At 41.5% G+C, this 22,681-nt stretch overlaps 1 protein-coding gene across 1 annotated transcript in view; it reads left to right on the top strand.

The window, feature by feature from the left end:
* The first annotated feature begins 1,051 nt into the window (after positions 1-1,051).
* The window catches only part of LOC150079089 (beta-alanine transporter-like), a 210,665-nt gene continuing 189,035 nt past the window's right edge, over positions 1,052-22,681 (top strand). Inside the window, exon 1 of the mRNA XM_090382946.1 lies at positions 1,052-1,453. Within this exon, the coding sequence (XP_090239072.1) occupies positions 1,052-1,453 (402 nt within the window). The remainder of the gene's footprint in view (positions 1,454-22,681) is intronic.

Here is a 22,681-nt window from a genome sequence, read left to right as displayed (position 1 = left end):
ATCATTGTCATCTTCTGTTATCCATCTCTTTTCCATCCCTTATGGGGGTCAGTCTACTACGATGATCGTATAAAGCCCCTTGTTTTTCTCTCCCATAACTCACTGAAAATATTTTATAAGAAATGTTCAATGCAGTTTTGTCATAAAACCAACTCCAAATGTGGGTTTTGTCTTGCTGTTAGTGGCATATCACGTTTAAATTATGAACACTGCGCGATATGAGTATTCGCCATCATGGAAAGGAATGGGAACACTAGAGGGGCAAATTTCGGTTGTTCCACATTCGTATTCTAGAAATGCATTCGAAGGAAGGAGGCTGTTCCAAAGGGCAGAAGAAAGAAGGGTGACTGTCCTCTACTTCTAACATAAAGCCAAATTTAATAAACACAGTTTCTAACCTGCGGCATCTTGATTGAAGGATGAATTCCATTTAGATCATGCGCATAACAGAACTTTCGGATATAACAATACTGAAGTTTGTTTTCTAGTTCCTTTTTATAGCGTATACCGAGATGGGGTTAGGGGCCAAACTGCGCATTCGGTTTACAAAAATTAACCAAAAATCCTCTTCTGACAGCTGTTCGATGCAATCTACACATAATTGATACCGTTTTATTATGTGAGAAACGCGTCATTTCGGTAAAGAAATGTGTTCCTTAAAGAAGGAAAGGAGACCGCGCAGAGGTAATTTATTATCGCGCTCAATGTAATTTCCACTTAATGAGCTTCGAGAGCCGGGATAAAAACAAGTGTTCGAATTGATCGCGAAATGTATAAAAATTAGAGGTTTTGCGTAGAAAATCGCAGACAGGGCTGCTTCGAAGGCTAATTGCATGCGGGAACACAAAGAAAGCATCCTCCAGCATGCAGTGCACGCTGTTATCGAGACACCAGACGCTGGATGTCTTCAACGCCACGTAAAACAGTGGCGCTGCGTGTCAATCACACCTCTAAAACGAGTTCGTGCGGGAAGCTCACCGCTCACTCTCCGTCAGCCAAAGACGCGGTAAGTTGAAAAGTAGCGGTGTGGCGGGCAAGCGCGAGGGCCAATATGAACTTGGACGAGGTACTAGAGGATATTGGGGAACACGGAAAATACCAGAAACTTCTATTATGGCTCGTGTTTCTTCCAGTTCAGCTACTCTTCGGTTCCCATGGTTACAGCCAGTTGCTGATGTCCTGGACCCCTGATCACTGGTGTCGCGTACCGGAGTTGGACTCCTTAAACGGATCGTTCTATACCAGTGTAAGAATAGGTCTTGCGAGAGAAGTGAAAGATTGGACACTGTTGCATAGCCAATGTGATGTTAATAAGACCATCCATAGCCAGGTGCTGGCTAAAGAACTCGGATCTTTGTGGCAGGCCAACTTTTCTTCCCCCGCATCTGTGTGCCAACACGGTTACATATACAATCGGAGTTTACTAGATAATGACGACACTATTGTGTCCGAGGTAGGATATTCTCATATTCTGCATGATTTTTAATTTGAAATTAATAGGAAATAATGTTCTCGATATAAATATTTTATTTCAGAAATTCAAATTTTGATCCGTACTGTTACTGTCCTGCGGCCGATATTTCTTTTAATTTAAAATCCGGTTTTTGGCTTAACTTAATAAAAAAAAAATCGGAATAAACATTTTATTGCGAGTAGCGAGATCCAATCAGACTTGTTGTATTTACGCGCTGGTGCGTGTCTCAAGGATTGCTGTGTGATGTTCATTGTTGAAGGCTGCACGTTTCAAATAGCATTGGCTTCGCAGCGCGTGGACTGTTAAGCCTTTGGCCGATGTGCTTTGAATATTAAATAACTGCACTGGCTTACCAAAGCCTGCTAGTTTGCTGCTATTTAAATTTCACTTACTGTAGCTGGAGGAAAGAGGACGAACTGTAAGCATCAAAATAAAATCGACGCTAGGGAATCGGTTAGAAAACTTAAAGATGTACAATCCATAAATAAAGTACGAAAATTAATTATCGCACATTTTCGAAGAAGAACGGTTGCATTTTATCGGAAAATATTAAACAATTCAAAATCTCTTTGGTTATTCGCTCTATCGTTAAAAGAAATAACGCTGCTCGTTTATAGAGCCGAGCTAATGGAAAGAGACGAAGTACTCCGATACAGAGAAGCGGAACAATCAATGTAAATTAGACTCGGGCCAAACGGTTTCTAAGCTCGCCGTGTTTTTCTAATGTATAATTGCTTATTTGCGAGAAGTTCACCTGCAGAAACGCATTTGTTATTTAGAAGCGCCTTCCGTGGAGGTCTAAGAGAGAGAAAAAAGAAGAATAGGAATCGGATATTTTTCGTTTGTTTGTTACTTCCAGTTCATTTATCCGGATGCAGTTTTCTCTTTCGCAACCCGCTAAACTCGTACTTTAGACATTCTTACAGATGGTGTTCTTGTAATGAATATTAACGCCCTCGGATCTTATTTGTTGGACGATTTGATTCCACTTAATGAACTGCGTGCACCGTAATAGCGAATCTTGCTCAGTTTATAAAGTTAGAGATCTCCTAGCAAAATGAGGGGTAGGAGAAAACCGGAAATTGTTTCCTGCGTGGAAGAGGCTGTCAGAACATGCAATAGTTGTAAAATAATAGCCATGATCAGGAAGAGTTTAACCGTTTGAAATGTGGGTAGTTAGAAATTGTTTACTTTAACCAGCAAAACGTATTAGAGGCTGCAAATAAGCCGACAGAGAAAAAAACAGATAAACAAATTCTTGTTTCTGTAAAGAAAGAGGATGAGAGATAGAGAGAGGGAAACGCCCCATTGATCTCCGGTAAAAGTAATTTATTTCGAAACATCTCTTTATTGCTCTTGGGAGTTGGGGGGTGGTGCTAGAGTCCAGGAAGTTTGTCACACACCACCTGTTTGGGAAGGAAAGATCCGGATTGGGAACATCCGGTGCAATTTTAAAGTTATGCAAGGCACCTCAGTCCATCAGACATCGGAATCCAGTAGCCTGAGATGCCTTAGAGCTAATCTAAACAATCCAATTCACGAGTTATGTTCACATTGTTTAAGTTGAACAGAAGTTAAAGGATGCTCCTTCTCAAATTCCTACGAACTCGCGGCATCCCGAACAAGTGTTCCCAATATTTTGTCCAGTGCTATCAAATAGCATCGAAAGCGTGTCTGTTCGGTTCCGGGCTCCAGCAAAGTTATTACATAAGGTCGTAGTGTTTATTAAAGATCCATGAAAGAAATCTTCCCTCTGCCAAATGGTGCACTTTGAGAAGCAAGCATCCGACACATGCCTCTCTGGTGAATCGATGCACGAGACCGTAAGCGTGCCGGCGACGACTATCCTTCTTTGTTTGGAATTTTTGAGAAACTGTATTTGTTAAAGCAAAACGCCCGTATGAAACTTCGGCTGTTTTCATAATAAGCGCGTTAATGTTGCTCCGAACGATTTTTGGCATGCAAAAGGTCGTTTCCAACTTGTACCCAGAAAACGAAAGCAAATGGCACTTGTGAACAGTCAGCAATATTGCGGCATCGTTGCTCATTGGTGTGGTAACAGAGGACAAATGCGCAGGAATATTGTCGATGCCACAACTCTTTAACCTTTTCACCCCGTCATATTTTTACGGGTACATAAATGTCATCGCGGTACATTGCTCTTCGTAACTGCTGCCTTTTTTTGGGAGACGGAAGACTGTTCTTATATTTTGAATTCCTCGTGAGCTCGATTGTGACGCGCTGATATTCACTGTGATATTAATTTATTTGTGTATGAGTTATGACTGGTTGCAAATTGGAAAAAAAAAAAAAAAAAAATAGGAGTCCCCGCCTTAAATGGTCCAAATTTAGGAAATTCAGCGGGGTTTCAACAGTGGCAAGAGGGCTGATTCTTGTTAACAGGTCAAAACAATGCTCTGTTACTACAGAAAGCAGCCAAATAACAATCTTTGGTTGCGCGCATTCCCGAAATATGCTTGCGCTTTATTTGTCTGGCAGGCTGCCAATCAAACAGTGTCGTCTGCTCCTATTGGTCAGTTGGTGATATTGACAGATATGAGCACAGTTTGATGTCAAAAGGAGATACTTATTATTAATGAATGCTTCATTTAACCAAAGGTTTGCTTATCAAATTTAAATGGCTATTATAGCCCTTTGTCTACTGTAAATTTCAGTTCTTGTATATTAATAATATCCAGAAGCTTCCAATGAGTTGCAAGCGATATTCTGTTTGATTGGCAGCTGCCAAACGATTGAAAGAAATGCGCATTTCAGGTTATTCGCCGGTTGAGACGAGTCTCATATTTTGCTATGTTCATGTATAGATGATAATGTCAGTCCAAAGTAATATTGCTTTGAGGATTGATATGGCATTTTCAGTGCGTAGAAGAGTTCGATTGATTTTGTCATTGATGGGAATTAGGCGATTGTCATAGTTGTATAGACAGATGTCATTTTCTTAATAATTAAGACCCTCTTAAAAAGCATTTCGGCAGAAGAACAGATGTTATTATTACATCGTTCAGAGTCGCATCGGCCTGCCCATGCTGGGGTCAATTATTTCAGGGACCCATAATATTCTCTTTGCGTATTCTCCTCCCACCAGTGCGCCTCTGAATGGAATCTTTCTGATCTTTTACACACAAATTTTGATGTCTATTATTATTCGTACGATTATTTTTAGAAATAACAATAATTATCACTGGAAATAAAATAAAAAAACTGCATGCCCGTTAGTACAGTGGAGTAGCTCTTAAAAAGGGGAGGGGAGGCACTCGGATGGGATAAAGACGCCACTGGGCATCGCTCGCTTATTAATGGTAGCATTAAAATTTTGTTTCGCGTTTTCAACCTCCTTGAAATCGTTGTTTTTCTACCTTGACAAAAGTAATTTCATCCGTAATTAATACGAATAAAAAAAAGGACGGGCTTAAGCGCATTTAAAGAAAAAATAAATTCAGGAGGCACAGCTAATGATTATTTATAAATTTGTTTTATTGTATATAAATTGACTGGAACACATTGGATGTCGCCACTGTTTAGTGCTGCAACTATAACGATTATCCAAATGTCTGCGACAGTCGCCATCTTGGCTGTCCTGTATTTTTTTTTTTTTTTTTTTTTTTTTAGAGCAAGAAATTTTCTCTTGTCATTTACTGCTGACTCCCAGAGGTGCAGCTGCTACTGAGAAAACAGAATGACGTAGAACTGAAACAGAGATCCCTAGATGCATTCAGCTGACAGCAAGCCCCATTCTCCAGAGACCAGTCCGATACCATATCCAACCACCTTATTGCGTAAGCAGTCCAGATTTTACTTTAAATCAAACACGAACCTTCAGATAGAAACAATGCGGATTAAAAGGAACTGGACATTAATTCAGCTCTTAGAATGCGATTAACATATTTCTGAGATGGCTCCGAAAAAAGCTTGCGCCCTCATTATTGGATATCTCATTACAACGATTCTAATTCCTGCAGTACAATTTCGAAAGGAAAGAAATCCCGCTTTAAATAACCCATTAAAATTTGTTACGATGACAGCGGGAACGAAAATTACCTTTTTGTTCGTTACTTAAAGAAAATTACGTTTCTTTTGTGCAGAGTGTGATTATATTCGGTAAATATCTCAATTTTGCTTCGTTACATTTTTAATTTTCTCTTTATCAGAAGCGTACAGTGAGATGCAATTGTTTACTTAACAGCGACTAAACTGCTATTCTGGTTTATTACAGAATAGAAAAAAATGAATGTTGTTCGTTGATCGGCATTTGCACACCCGAGAGAGAGAAGCTCGCGACATCAGCTCTTTCTAAACGTAATGACACGTGTGTTGTTTCTCGCGCCTCCTTTATTCTACTTTTATTTCGCTGTTACCCAGGAGACCGAATTATGGTATAAACGTAATGCAGTGTTTAATTAGAGTACAGGAGTAGGAAAATGGGTTGAAGGAAAATGAAGAGAACTTACTCGGAGATCTCTAATCGCTGAAGAATTGCATATTACAGGAACTTTGAGGTTTCGAACTTCATATTGCGCATTCCTTCTGAAAAAAGTCACGCATTCCCTCGGTGCTCATTAATAATCACGTCGCTACGGATGCAAACACATTAGTTAATATGAAATAATAAACAGCGAGAATGTTTATTTACCTTTTTTCTCCCAAAATTAATAAATAAAATCCGAATGTTTTTGTCGCTGCTTGCACCTAAGTGCCGCCTGGAAAATGCTCATTTAGAGTGTGTCAAAGGCGATGGGTACTTTTAATTAATAAGATACAACTGGAGATTATTTTACAATGAATATTCATTTGCGTTTCTTGATATTTATTAAAGCTTACATAATTTAATTATGTAATCAAATTACGTAAATTTGCGCGCATTATCATCGGAAGTTAATGAAGACTTAGCACGACGTTGTCGTTGGCAAATATTTAAAGATAATTTGAATTATTGCTGTTTATTATCTGTCGAAGCGAAATTTCGGTTACAAAATCCAAATTGGTGCGAATTAAAGATTGCTGCAATCACCCGACAGAAAAAGCGTCATTATTAGCCACTAAATTCGCGCCGGGTATTCCTCACTCCTTTCCCCTCCCCACCCCTCATAATTCCTACGTGTGTGAACGGAATAATTATGAAAGGAGAGTGAATATAAATAATACAACGCAGAGGGATTTGCAGTTATATAAAAATGAAACATTTTTAATAAAGCTAACGCTTTTAAAACGCACCCCGTCACGTGCGAATAAACTAGAGATTTAGAATTCGCTGAAATAATCTCACTGATATTTACTTTTTGGATAAGTTACAGCCTCCGTGTACACCTCTAATTGGAGATTTATTTTTAAGATGGAGCAGGACTTGAGAATTCTTAGTATTTGATTAAACCACAGCCCGGTATCTTTCTTTGCTGTTATTTGAAGGAAAATACAGGAGAATAATTAGACATTTAATCATTTCCCCCCCCCCCAAATAATTTTTCATAATGTTCGCTTGAAAGAATCTTCTTGGCTGGCTAATTACTAACTCAGGGATTATTAACGACTGCTTGACAATGCTCTCGGAAACTCTTATGGACTTTTAAGACATCTAGTAATTGTGATAAAGTGTATAATTTCTACCATTTCTTCTCCCTCCTACCCCCATCCTCTTACCCTGGAAAGAAAGAAATTATACTCGAACAAAAAACTGCATCAATCACAGGTTGATAAAAGTTCAATGAATGGGATTGCGCACAGGGACAGAGTTCTTTATTTATTTTTTGCTATTGTGTCCTAAAGAGCTAAAGAAAAATTATCGTATAGAAAAAAAAAATAATAATAGATGCATGTATATAACATTTTGTATTAGCTTAATACGCTAATCGTAAGTAAATATCGCATTAATAATATTTAGAAAACTCAACTGAATAAATTTCACACAATTTTGTTTGTGATCAGGTAATGGAGACATTTGTTACTGTCAACACGCCATGCCAATGAACGACTGGCCATTCTATGCGAAGAAAGAGACTTTTGCAACGAATTCCCCCTTTTTGGTTGCCAAAATTTAAATGCTTTTTAACCGTGGTATTCATCCGAAAGACCTTTTACGGCCTTCTCCTGTGTCGTCCACATTCTACCCTTTAGTATATATTGAAGAAATGTTTTCATGCTTCAATGGGGGATGATTCAGTTAAGAGTAAATGATGGAATGCGGACGACGCAGTATGAAAGCAGCGAAATAATTCTGAAATGTGGATGAAGTTTAAGAACGTTAGCATATACGAGTAATACACCTATTGCCTTCACGACGCCCCCTCCCCTCCTCCCGATAGTATGTAACAATTCAACTATCAGGACGGATTTCCATGACATTTTTGTTTGGACCTTTTAGAAAGATTTGTTGAGCATCTCAAATATCATTAAAATCGAACTAATAGAAATGCTACAATTATTATTTCCTTTTCTGTCCGTCTGCATGTAATAACTCTTCCAAGTCGATGGATTTTAAGGAAAATTTATATTTTGCTCTGTTAGAAAGATTTATTGACCGTTCCTGTTTCATTAAAATCACGCCAATAGAATTCCAACATTTATTCTTATTTTCTTTTTTTGGAATATGTATCACACTGGCTATCCATATACTGTAGCTGAAGCACTGGATATTATGCGTGCTGACATTCGCAGAAACGAAAATTTCTCTGTTAGTGCATAAATAGTGCTTTTTGCTGTAAATCGTAAATTATTAAAGCTTGCTAACGTGCCTGAAATGAAATGTGCTGCGCATATTAACTACCCGTTTTTTTTAAAATGAAATTATATTTTTATATTTATATAAACCCAAGTTTCCGGGAGAAAAAACCGTGCCGCCTCCTGAGACCGACTAACTCAGCCAAGTTGTCAACCTCCCCTCCCCCATAAAAATTCCTCTACTCATCGACAGGATTCGAACTCAGGTGTTTTCACCCGGTGTGGGGAGAACAGCGATCCTAACAACTGTGATCTGTGAGAGCACACACCACTATTTAAGTGACTTAAATAAGATGGTTGTTATGGCAGTAATTGCCCTCGCGTATAGCGCGGTGGATATAATCACCGTCCTTCCCGCAACAGGTGGAAAAGACACGAATTCATATCCTTTCAGCAACGCAGGAATTTTTATGGGGGTTTTATTTCACAACACGATTGAGTTCGCCGGTCTCAGGCCGCGTTGGCATGGTTTGCACTACCTGAAACTTTGCGTTTTCGTCCAACGGACTGACCACAGAACACGAAAAATTTACAGACATACTAAGATTATATACGGCGCAATATTACACGACCACAAACGGTAATTCATGAGTGTGGTAATTCATTCCCAAATACGCTCTCGCCTAACAGTTTGGAATCACATTTAAATTTTCTTAATTTTCAAAGTATTTGCTAAAACAAGACAACGTGCTTACCAGTTTTTATTAAAATATTTTATATCATGCATAAAAAAAACAAAAAAAAGCTAAAGAATATTTAAGAAGTTTTTAGAATATTCGAAAATATTCCAAAAAAAGACTCCTGAATGTGGTTGAACATTGTACATAATACTAAAAAGTGAGATTAGTGTTTCAATGTTATAGAAGATTGTAGATGATTCTAGAGTGTTTTCAATAATACACTGAAAGACAGAATTCATGGGATATCTGATTCCTAGGCAACGCCACGCTGTCACTCGTCTCGCTAGTGGGCGAACCCACCGCTTGGCAGGTATATGGGTGCATTGCATTCACGTGGACGGTAATTCGACGTCAATATGGATAAACGTCGTGAGTTAACCGACTTTAAAAGAGAGATGATAGTGGATGCCTGACGCATGGGTCACTCTATTGCGGAGGTGGTACAGAAGTTGCACTGTCTCCGTTCGATAGTATCAACGTGTATCTGGAATACGCCATTTCCAGAATAACATCTCATCTTGGACAGCGCTGTGGGCGGAGAAAGGTGGTGGATGAACGTAGCCGTAGATGTCTGTCTCGCATTGTTCCAGCCAATCGGAGAGCGACGGTGGCACAAATCACCGCCGACTTTAACGAAGGAGGTGCCAGAATCGTCTCCATTAAGACCATCAGGCGATCATTAGCCCCAATAGGTTATGGGAGCCAGAGTCCCATTGACACAGGACTCTACGCCTCAACTGGGCGAATGAATATCGGCACTGGACCTTGGATGATTGGAGATGGCTTTCGTGATCCGATGAGTCCATTTTCAAGTATTTCGAGTGGAAGGGAAGGTGCGTAACTGGCGGAAACCGCACTATGCACCAGTCATGTCACAAAGGAACTGTTCAGGTATGTGGACGGTCGGTAATAGTCTGGGGTGTGTTCGACTGGCACACGTTGGGACCTCTGGTACGTCTAGATGCATCTCTGAATGGTCCGGTTTACGTGTCAATCCTTCTTGACCATCTGCATCCCTTCATGGTCATTGTGCACCCACAGGGCAATGTATTCTTTCAGCAGGACAAGCGCTTCCCCACAGTGCCGTAGTAACTAGAACATGATCGAAGAGCATTCCGCAGATTTTACTACCATGGAATGGCCTCCTCGTTCACCGGAAATGAACCCTGTGGAGCATCTTTGGGCTGCTGTGGACAGGTCCATTCGATCCTCCACCCAGGAATGCGACCGAATTATTGACAGCCGTGCAGCAAGCATGGATGGAAATAACTCTGGAACGCTTTCGTGAACTAGTGGACTCAATGCCTCACCGTGTGATTGCATTAAGTCCACTAGCTTTTATGGAATCATCTAGATCTTAAGTCCGTGAATCCGCTCACATTCACAAAATGTATGGGGGATTTTTCAGATCTCTTGGAATAACGTTAGTTGCAATAATACTATTATAAAATTACTCACCAGAATCACAAGTCTGTGTAAGGCAGATAAAATCTGGTAGAGAATATTTTGTTGAAAAGTCATATGTAATTTCAAAATAAATTAACGAAAACTGTTGTCATGCGCTGTAGAATTCGATGTAGAAGAATATTGATATAAAAGTTAACGTTTACTCATATTCACTAATTTCTTGGAATAAATTATAGGATTTTTGGTCTCAAATGAACGTTTAGCAATTTTTATTTCGTTTGTGCTCCAGAACGTCCCCCTCTTTAAAGACCAGCAACAACTCCCCATGTTTACATTCCACCTTTCCTTGGTATCTTTCTTTTTTTCCATTTCCTTTGTATCTTGTTGAAATCGCTCATTCCTCTTCATCGCTGATGGAACCAAGTTTCTTCCTGAAAAAGGTGCAAGAAATGTACCCTCAAGTTCATCTCATATTATAATATTTTAAATTGATTGGGTATATTTTCAACGATGCTTTCGCAACATGCTGAACCCATCTTGAAGCCAGTCTATGCTTCTTTTTTTAAATTAGGCAATCGTTCCTTCAAATTGCTCTTCTGAAGCTAACCTGTTTTATATAGTGGCCTAGCCAAAATGCTTTCTTTGAATGCTGCGTCAGAGAGAATGATTGCGGAGATACTAATAATTACCATCCTTTCTAAAGCCTTTAAAGATTGTTTCATTAATTCGAATTTGATTTCAACCAGAGGTATTCAAACTGTCATTGAGTCTACGCAATTTTCACTTTCAATACTTTTTCGAATCTTGTAAGAATGCTCTCTTCGAATCCATTGCTTCTTTGTACAGTGCGAACCTCGTGATCCCATTCGTGTATGGAACACTGTATTTGAATTTAACCTGATTTCCGACCGACCTAATAACATACATAGATCCTTCACCAATTAGCCAATGATGTCCTTTATAAACAAGCTATTAAGACATTCCGATTGCATCGGCTATTGGCATAGAAGCCTAAATATTTCCTCTCTGGAAGAGAACGCCTTTCGGTTAGTATTGGAGAAATCAATGAATAGTCTTGCATCACCTGGTTCTCATATACTCGAGTTCCCAAAGCAGTTGTTAATCCGAAAATATTGCTGAAATATACAAACGAATCTTAACGAGAAAAGTACACAATGATTTTCTCACGGTATTTGTAAGAAATTATTCCTTACAAAGGCTAAATTTTAGCTTGGAATCTTGAAATGGAATTCTCTTGTGAAGATTTTGGAAGACGTAAATCTTTCACCAAATTCATGCTGGAATAGTCACCACCCGTCGCATATGAACTACATTCAGAATCTCACAAAGATTCTGAATGTAATTTCGTGGAGAAGATATAGACAGTTAGGTCCATTCGCGATGGGCATTATGGTAGACTTCGATACGAAATATCCTTTTAGTTTTGGAGTTATGACCTTCCTCTTTCGGTAACCAAAACCAGCAGTAATTCCCATAGTTTCTTAGTTCACCACAGCCCATGGGAAAATAAAAGGTTGAAACTTTGTTACTTCGATACCCCATTTCTAACACAGGTTGTACCAAATTTGTATTGAGCCATCTTGATTAGCGAAATCAGTTTTGTAAAATCTCGACGTATTTTTTACTTTAAAAATATGGACAACTGCTGGAGAAGGAAGGATGAGTAGTTTCTCTTATTCTCAGTCAAAAATAATTTATTTTTTATCACTATTTAACCTTTTTTTTTCCCCACCAATTGCACCAAAATCACACGCTTAGTATTTGAAAATTGCATTGGAAAGTTGTGATGCGTGTTAGTTTCCAATCGGTAGATTTTGGAGACGTCGTATATTCGAATTTGATTCTGCATATCTCATATTCCCCTTCCAGTGACCCTAAAAAAATCCAAACAAGCGGTATAATAGCGTCACAAAAACGTAATCAGAAGATGAGGCTGCAGGTTATAAAATATCGTCGAATCCTCCCTCGTTTTCTTATGGTCTTGGTTATCGCTTTGATTTTTTTTTCGGCTGGGAGTGAATAAAAAAAAAAACGTCAATTTATCCTTTTGACGTTCACAAATATTTTGGGGGAAATCAAACGAATCTGTGCTTTCTAGTTACAAAGACACGGTGAAAGGAAGTCTTCCCCCTCCTCTCTCTCTCTGCCCCCTACGAAACCAACCACTGGGCCGTAAGCGGAAGGTGTTTGTAAGAGACGATATTTCACCAGTCCAAAGACGGAGGATATAAATGTTGAGAAAAACAGGCTTTAGCGGGATAAAATAAATTTTAGGCACGAGATACCAGTTTTGAAATATTGCTTTTTCGGGACTAGCATCTTATGAATTTCAAAGCAGTTGCCCTTACCGAGGGCATTGATCACGAATGCTGATAGATAGATTTAACAAGAGGGAAATAAGGAGGATATTTTCTTTTCATTGTCTTTTTTCAGCCATAACTAAACGTCCTGACATTAGTAAGCCATTAAATTTCAAACACCTTACAATGATAGTTAGCTGTGGTGGTGGTTAGAAATGGAGGAAATTCATTTTCGACAAAATCGAGGGTTTTCTTTTTTAAGTTAAAAACGAAATCTCGCTAGATGGCGGCTGAGTAGTCCATCGCACGTTAATAATTATATTAAAGTCATCCTTTGGTGTCTCCAATGATTCCAAAGTAAATTATGTTTTTTCTTGTTATTAAAATTCATTCTCACATAGACTTTGCTGATAAATGAATTATTGTATCGATTGAATGCTGGCCGATACTGTCTGCAGTGTCTTAGAAATTTTCTTTTCTTTTATTGACATATATTAATAGCTCTCTTAATGGTTCCACTCAGTTCTGTTTACATCAGAAGTGACCTTCAGTCTGCCTTTCACAGAACGAGGACGTTAAAATTATTTTTATTAGGGTTGAGCCATTGCTTATACTAAGTACGTTTTCTTTTTTAATGTGAAGTCACCTCACTCTATGATCTGCCAAAGTATCAGACTATTTAAATACTGTTCTTGAACTTCTACATCGTCCTCATCTATGATTAAGGTATTTCTCCTCATTCACCACCAAAGCATCGGAGACAGCCTTGTAGACTTTAAGATCATTAGAAGACAGTTGCCATTTAGCAAGAGAAATGAAATTCCATCGAGAACAACATTTGCTGATCTGTTTTCAACAAATGAATTATGGAATCAAGTAAAGAGGAAGCATTCCATATGACGGTAACTAGAAAGAAGCACTGCAAATGAACAGTCAAAAGTTCTGAGTTATTTCTAAAAGTATTGAGTTAATGTGACGTTTATGATCCAGATTAACGTGTGAAGTTCGGGAGAAAAAGCCAGATAGGACAGGTTGATCCGCTGCATAAACTCAAATTGAAATTCGTGGATAAAAGGATAGATGTGTGCACTCAAATCCTTGAAGTATTAATTTCAAATGACCTGGCTGAAATGCTAATAATCGAGATAGAGCAGTAATTACAGGGATCAGATTTAACTCCTTAAGGTTTTTTAAAAATAGGAATGAAGTATGAGTTTTTGAAAGCATTGATGTGTTGTTGAAATTATATAAAGCACATGTGTGTTAAGCGGCAAAGCAACTAAGGCTACGAGGCGTCCGCATATTGATTCTCTAAATTGCTTCTATTTTGTGGTCGATTTGCCTGTTTTCCGGACGAAAATTTCGGGATCCCGGATCAAAACCGTACAACCTTTGCCTAAGACCGACTAATTGGGAGTAATCTACAGACTAGAAGATTGCGAAGGATATAACGAGATATCTGCATCCAGGTGGAATGGCCAAGCAGGTGTGGCTTCGATCCGTCCCTAACTGACTGGAATAAGTGGGTGGGAAACTCGCAATTGGGAATAAAATTTTAAATAAAGTAGATGATTATTATTTACCAGCATGTAAAAGAAAATATTAGGAATATCATTATTCACGAATGAAATGGTATTCAACGTAGATGCGTAAAGTACAGGAACCATTGGCGGTAGTGATCACACAGTCGTTAGCTGAAATATGTTGCAGTAGCTAAAGGTAAAGGGCACTGGTTTTAATTTCAGAAAAGGGGACTATGGCAGTTTAAGACCCAGCACATTTCTGGCCCTTTTACAGTTGATTCTGTTGAGTCTTCACAGCGATACGAGGAGGAGTTGAACAGACGTTCCAGGCTCCGCTCTTTACAGATCCACATGTATGGCAGTTTTCCGCGAGTAGCACAGTGGTATCGTCATCGTCCTTCCCACACCACGTGGAAAAGGCTCAGATTCGAACCCCGTCGACGATGCGAGGAACTTTTATGGGCTTTTTTTTTTTTTTTTTTTTTTAACTTCGTGGCAGAGTAAGTCCGTTTCAGGGTTAGAAAGAAAGGTTGTCCCCCCCCCCTGGAAAAACTGGGTTTTTCGTCCAGCAAAGCAAGCAAATCGAACAGGGAACACACACAGTTTCAGACACAATACACATGGGTAATTGAAAGCAACTTTCCAGGTGACTCTAATATAATTCTTTTTTTATGTCAGTTTAAGGCCCTACATGACATCTATTAATTCGGCTGATTTCAGAGGGAGGACGACTACATTAGAATCGTGAATTATCTTCAGAGCAATAACCACGGAAACCATGAATATATATATATATATATATATACACACACATACCGGTGAACCAAAACATTATGACCACCTACCAAATATGATGTTGGTCCTCCACGTGCAGCCAAACCAGCTCGTACCCGGCGAGGCATGGATGCCACAAGATTTCTAAATGTGTCTTGTGGTATCTGGTACCAACACGAACCAGCAGATCCTTTAACTTCTGTAAGGTCCGTGGCTGAGACGCCACAGATCGGAGTTGCTGTTCCGACACAAACAACAGATGCTCGATGGCATTGATGTCTGGGAAATCTGGAGGCCGAGGCAATACCAGGAATTCTTCCTCATGTTCCGCGAACTAGTCTCGAACAATATGGGCGGTGTGGCATGGCATTATCCTGGTGAAAGATATCGCCAGAGGGGAAGACCATTGCCATGAAAGGATCTACCTGGTCAGCAATGATGTTTAGGCAGGTGATAGATGTCAGAGTGCCCGGCACATGGATGACTGTACCCAGGGTATCCCAGCAGAACATCAGACAAAGCATGAAACCGCCGCCACTGGCTTGTTTTCGTCCCACGGTGCATCTAGGCGCCATCACTTCCCCAGGTAAATGACGCACACGTACCCGGTCGTCCACAAGGTGCGACAGGAAGCGTGATTCATCGGACTAGACGACCTTCTTCCAATTACTCAAGGTCCAGTTTCGATGCTCGCGTGCCCATTGTAGGCGCTGTTGCCGGTAACCCGTGGTTAGCATGGGCACTCGAAGCGGCCTGCAGCCCCATTTTCAGCAGGGTTCTGTGTTTTGACACATTACTCCCGTCACCAGCATTCCAATTACCGGCGAGCTGCGCCACAGTCGTTCCGTTGCCACGTACCATCCGGGAGAGCCTTCTCTCACCTCGAGCATCGATGAGCCGTGGTCGTCCAACACCTCGCCTGCAGTTCGTGGGTTTCCCCTCCTCGGACCACTTCCGGTAGATACTAACCACGGCTGACTGTGAGCATCCCACCAGCCGTGCCGTTTCGTATATCCTCTGACCATTACAATTTAAACTTCGTCAAACTCGCTTAAATCCGCTGTCTTTCCCATCTGAAGAACAAGAGTAGCACTGATTAACGGAGGTCTATTTTATACCGTGTCCCGACCCGCGTACGCGCCGTAGTTCACCTGCAGCTGATTCAATTGGCATAACGACTCGCTGGTCATAATGTTTTGGCTCATCGATGTATACATTAGTGTTCAAAGAAAGTACATCACCTCTTAAAATTGTAATACCATTAAGAAAAAAAAAACCTTAAGGAGGATGCCAGGATGGATAAATACGGAGCTGGCCAGTCTAATAGAGCAGAAAAGACAGTATGGGAAAGTTTCACAGCGATAAAAAGTACTAAAGCTTACAAAAGCTACAAGTTGATCAGTAAGAGTACCACAACTAAGGTTAGAGAGTCCAAGGCTGAGTGGTAGCCCCGGCTAGGTGAGCAAAGAATGGGGTCAAGGAGTTTTTCATGTATGTGAATACAGTTAAGAAGAAAACGAATCAGAGCGGACCCTTTTGCAGTGGGTGTGGTGAAGTCTTAGATAACCTTGATGATGTTTTAATGAATGGAATAGGTACTTTTCATCCTCCATTACTGACAAAAAAGACTTTATGCTGAGACATATGAAATTAGTGATTTCGAAATTACGAATGACTGTTTGTTAGAAAAAGCTTTCTAAGTATAAATGCAAGTAAGGCTCCTGGAGTTGATGGCATATACCCAATAATTTTGAAGAAGGCTGCCAGGAGTGTAGTGTAAAGTATATTGATGTCTAACGGCACCAGGGGTTTCCCCCAGCTCCGCGTTGCTTTCATTGTAGGTGTACCAGTTCACTGGGAAGGCCAGAGATTTAAAAGTGTGTGGATTTTGTATATGTGTAGTGTTGTGTGTCGTTGTTCATCTGGCCGTTTAGCCGCTGGACCCCTACTGAGGCCCAACGTTGTCCACACTTGGCCTCGTGGAGGCAGACCAGGTACACAGAATGAAATTTTTACTCTGGCAGGCCCTGCCACCTAGTTTCCTGAGATTTCAATGACTAGGGCCTAAAAAAAAAAAAAAACTCGGTAGGGGTGAGCGCTGGAATTAGAAAAGCTAATTGAGGTTTATGCGGTTTAATTTGGACGAAGTTAAAGTTTTGCAGTTTGTGTGGGGTTATACGCTGGCGTATTAGGCAGAGTAGGGGGGAGAGACTGAAGACTGGGGGGAAAAGACAGAAGTATGGGGACGATAGAGAAGGCGACCCCAGGATTTTCAGTGAGGCAGGCCCGTGCCCCACCAGGAGAAGAATAAGGGTTGGCAGGGGAGGAGAGGAAACAAGACTGTCTCCTCCTCCCCACCAGGGGAAAGGGAGTAAAGGTATCAGGCAAGGGAGCCCGGTGCAGATCGCCATCAGGCATTGACAGTTGTGAGCACGTGGGGGTCCAAGTGATCTGAACCGGATCCTCTTTGGTGGTCTTTTTCAATGTAGGAGTCAAATCCCAGTCGCAAGGTCATGAGCAGTCTCGTCCTATGGTTGGTCATGTAACCTGTTCAGGTCGCCTATTGTGCATGTTATGATAATGCTGCCTTGGGTCCTGGTGATATAACTTTCTTAGTTCGTGCGTTGGTCATTTGGTTTAGTCATCCAGTTAGTGGTCCAGTGCGAATAATTTGTATCCAGTTCATATGAAGTCCTGTGTCAGTTTGTCTGGTTCAGACGTAGGTCTTCCTAGTTGTCAGTTCCCTCGTGAAGAAGGCTAAATGATGGTCATGTTCGTGGTTGTGGGTTATTTGGTACAGTTTTTTTTGTGTATTCCGGTTTTCTCTAGTCCTAGTTTTGGGATTCATCATCAGCTTCCGGGTGCTGTGCATGGTGGTTTGCTATAAGTGCTCGCCTTCTAGCGAAGAGTTTCTGTGCAAAAATGGTAAGGGCTTTGTATTCTTGTTTCGAGTCGAGAAGATGCTGTTCCATGTTCTGCGGGAAGTAGGTGATAGTAGTGGTGAGCATGCATCGCAGGTCCTCATAGTGGTCGCAGTCATACCTGAGATGTTGCCATGTCTCCTCGCGGCCACAGAGGCAACGGGAATCCTCAGTGATTCGGAAGCTACATAGTTTTGCATTAAATGGCCCGTGCCCTGTGAGCAAAAAGGTGACGTGGAGCCCCGGTTGGAACCAACTTGGGGGTTTTGGAAAGACTCTGTTTACGCTAGGGAGGAACTTCTTGGTGATTTCCCCTTTAGTGGATTCTGTCCACCGATCCTGCCATTCCTGTCGGAGGTGGTCGAGCAGTCTGGTTTTTTTCAAGCTTCCTGTTGTTGTTGGCGAGATACAACGTGAAGTTCAGGATAGTACACGGTATTTCTTTTGCCATGTTATATGTCAGGGCGCATCTGATGATTTCCAAGTTCTGGCCGGGAGGACTCCAGCCAGAACCTGGAGTATGTGCGTGCTGACTGTGGAGACAGCTCGTGTGATTGTCAGAATTAATGACCGCTGGATGCTGTCCAAGGTTCTTCTATTTACCACTGTGGTTACCTTTTTGTACCAAACTGGTGAAGCATATATGATGACCGGGATGAAGGTAGATTTGTAGTAGAGGGACAGTGTCCGCTTGTTTAGCCCCCAATCCCTCCTGGTCACTCTTGCGACCAATGCAGAATATTTCCGTATCTTTTGTTTTATGTACTTTAGATGGGGCTGAAAAGACAGAAAAGACTAAAAAGATTTTGTCAATGATGATTCCGAGATATTTGATTTCTGTAGCAAGTTTTATTGTGGTGCCTTGGATTTTCACTTGCGGTGGTCTGGCAAGGTAGAGTCTGCCCTTCAGGAGTACCGAGCAGGTCTTACTTGGAGAAATCCGCAGGCAATGGATTGTGGCCCAGTTTTGCAAAATACCTATCGCGTGGTTGGCTTTTTCTGCGCTCGTCAGTCAGCAGCAACAGTTATTATCAAATGATCAGCGAAGGCCTGGGCGCCGACCTCGCCAATATCAAGGGCCTGGAATTCATCCAAAATCATATTCCACAACAGAGGTCCTAGGACAGAGCCCTGCGGGAACCCCCTGTGGATTTGTCTGGTTAGCTTCCTATACGGTGCATGTACTTCGATCGTTCTCTGTGTTAGGTAACTCCTGATTGTGTTATACAGGTTTAGAGGCACTCCAGCCCGCCTAAGTCTCGCGAGGACGCTTGGCCACCAGATGTCGTCAAATGCCCCCGCGAAGTCAATACTGATAACAAGAAAATATTTGGTAGTACAGACTTCTACTTTATCCAGCAGTGTCTTGAGAGCTTCGATCGTGGATAGGCCAGGTTTGAATCCAAATTGCATTGTGTTTGTTAGGTTTGCCCCTTCGTAATAGTGGAGGAGCCTCTTGTTTAGCATTCTCTCGAATAGTTTGCTTGCAACTGGGAGTAAGGCGATCGGACGGTAGGACTCTGGTTTTTCTGGCTGCTTTGATGGATTTTTCAATTTAAGTTTGATGTTGGCAATTTTCCAGTCATTAGGAAAGGTTCCTTCTTGGAGGCAGGTGTTATATAGCGTGAGTAACAGATCCGGGGTGTATCCCACCGTTTTCTTCACAATTTCCGGTTCAGTTAGGTCTGAGCCAGGGCATTTTTTGCTTCTGATTTGCATGGCAGCCGCATGCAGCTCATCCACAGTGAAGTGTGTTTTTGTTGGTCACTGAAGTACGAGTCATTTTCTTGACAGATCCGCAGTTGTTCCGGGAGGGTAGGAGTTAACTGTTCCAGGAAGATGGGGTTTAGGATATTGGTCACAGAGTCATCCCACGTAGTGGTCAGGGTACCCAGCAGAGTCATTGTTGCTTCTGGGACTTCTCCTCTGGGGTGTCTGTTAGTGGCTACTTTATAAACCACTCCCCAGGGGTTAGCGTTCCCTGCTGTGGAAACAAGATTTTCCTGAGTTTTGCACTTGGTGTCCTTTATTAATTTTGTGTATCGATTCCTTGCGTCTTTATACCTAACCCTCATGGCCGCGACCTCAGCGACCGGCCAAGATCGCCGGGCCCGTTGGAAGTCCTTTCGTCGTCTCATCACTTCATATCTCAGGTTTTCAATGTCAGGGGTCCACCAGGGCATGGCGCCTGGCTTTGGGATTTTCCTTTTCATTGCCTGTTCGCTAGCTTTTATGATGATTTCAGTTACTTTTCTTTGCAGGTCATATGCTTCTCTGGGTCGGCTCGCAGACTGGTAGTGCTCCCCAACCTCAGCAGTGAGTTTTTCCTTGAAGGTTTCCCAATTTGCCTTATTAACTGCGAAGCGGTTTAGTGATGTTTTTATCATCGGGGTTCTACTGAGTTGGTTCTGTATCTGGTATGTAATCACTCTGTGGTCGGACGTGGTCCAGGAGTCTTGGACCGTCCAGTGTTTAATGTATCGGGCGACGTTCGCAGTTGCGAGTGATACATCTATTGTGGCCTCCCACAGAGTGTTACAAAAAGTTGGCAGTTGGTGTGGCAAGTTGAGGATCTCAAATGTAGTGTTTGCCAGGTGATTTTCCAGGATCTGGCCATTTCTCGTGGCTCTCCTGTCTGGGGTCATGCCGTGCCAGGCCGGGGAGCGGCAGTTTACATCTGCCCCTATGATGATTCTCTGATTAGGCAATGTGTCCAAGAGGGTCTGGAGATATCTAGGTGCGAGGGTTATATCCTCCCATGGCCTGCAGTACTACAAAGAAAGCGCCCAATGGGAAGATAATATGAGCACGAGCAGCCTAGGCTGTGCATAGTTGAGATATTCGCGTTACTGTAATGGCTGGGTTTCGGATAATGACTGCTGCCCAGGGGAGTATCTTCGTCAGTTTGGAGGATCTTGTAATTGGCTGAATAACCTCGTACTTTTTTTAACATGCGTGTACGGTTCCTGAAGGATCAGTATGTCTGTGTTTTCCTCGTCGGCTTTATTTCGAAGTTGCTCGACCACTGCTCGAGCTCGTTGTGCATTGACTTGCATGATTTTTAGCAGAGCTGTATTGTAGTGTTTAGGCCTAGTCCCCATAATTTATTCTTTGTTGGTAAAGACTCTTTGTTTTGAGATAGGTAGGGCATTTAGGGTCTCTGATTGAGTGGTTATGCTCGAGTCTGAGTGCTTTGCAGTTTACGCAGGTCGGTGGTTTAGCCCTGTTCGGACAGTTGTTATATTCATGCCCTTTTTCTGAGCAGTGGCCACAGGTGGCAGCAACCTGGGTGCATGTATGGGAAGTGTGGCCATACCGACAGCATCTATAGCATTTGGGCACGGCCACGCGCTCCTGGAAGCTATGACTTCCCCATTCTATGTAGATCCTGGATTGATGTTTCAGTGTTTGCCAGGCGGTCGGCGCAATCTCTACAATTGAGATTAATTATGGGGGGTATCTCTGTATTCAGGAGAGATTCCTTTTGATTGAAGAAGAGCCAGTGTATCGCGAATGCATAAAAGCGCGTATAAGAGTGAAGTCTATAATTGCAGACTGTTTAGTCTGCCTTAACTGTTAGGGAAAATCTTAGAGGCAGTGATTAAGTGTGCAATCCAGGATCATTTAGTTAGATATGGCATTCTGAAGAACACACAACAAGGTTTTGTTAAGTGGAAGTTATGTTTACCTGACCTGGTAAGCTATTTTGGCACAGTTACTCATGATCTAGATGTAGGGAACAATTTTGACAGTTTATTTGGATTTTAGCAGGGAATTTGACTTAGTCCTTCATGAGAGGTTACTGTATAAGCTAAAACACGTTGGAATTACTCAAAAGATTATAAGATGGGCTGCAGGGCAGAAGACAGCGAGTTGTGATTAATGGATATTCTTCAGATTGGTATCACGTCAGAAGTGGAATCTCCCAAGGATCGGTTCATGGACCACTATTGTGTTTGAATTTCATACACGACATCGACGAAGGGTTAGAGATAGTGGTGTCAGTTTATAGGCGACGTAAAGATCATTAACAATATTCATTAACGATGAAAATCGTTAATGATTAGCGCCAAGTAGCGCTACTTCAGGGTGACTTGAACAGGCATTCAAGAATGGTCAGGAAAGTGACAGTTATTTTTTAATGCAGCAGAATGTAAGGTCTTACGCTTCGGAAATGCCCTCGTGGGTAGCCTACCACAGTGGGAAGGATCGTCTTCGTCCCTGCACTGGGCGGCAGAGACCTGAGTTCGAGTCCGTCGATGACGGGAGGAATTTTTAATGGCCATTTTCACAACGTGGCTGAGTTAGTCGGTCTCAGGCGAGGTAGCATGGTTTTTTCACCCGTAAACTCAAGGTTTTTCGTCAGCAAACAGAAAATCGACCTCGGAACACACGCAATATACACGGAGCAATAAGGCCTTAGTCACCAGTACTCTTAAAACCCTACTACAATAACAATAATAACGTAGTAACTCTTAATTCTGTATTCAACAAAAACTTCAGTGTAAATATGTTAATCTCTTAAAATAATCGTTGAATCAGTGAGCCACGCCTTTGTCCCTAATTGGTCCAGGGTTCGATCTCTTTGTTATTTGAGGGGACTTTTCTCCTAGTGTCTTTTTTTTTTAATCCGGCATCTTCCCGTTAAACAGACAAAACCGCCCTTTTGAAAACGATTCTGTGCTACTGAGGCATGATGATATGAGTGTCCTTTGCTCTGATCTAAGCAAGTCGAGTGCTCTGAAAATTAGCAATAGTTGTTAAGTAGGGGGTATGTGTATTGGGCGACAGTATATTGTATCTGTAAATTGCGTGTATTCTGTGGTCGATTTGCTTGCTTGGGGGGCGA

The sequence above is a fragment of the Mastigoproctus giganteus genome, chromosome 10 (genome assembly GCF_048544385.1).
Source record: "Mastigoproctus giganteus isolate SK-2022 chromosome 10, ASM4854438v1, whole genome shotgun sequence".
Taxonomy (NCBI): domain Eukaryota; kingdom Metazoa; phylum Arthropoda; class Arachnida; order Uropygi; family Thelyphonidae; genus Mastigoproctus; species Mastigoproctus giganteus.
This window is presented reverse-complemented; position numbering and strand designations above follow the sequence as displayed.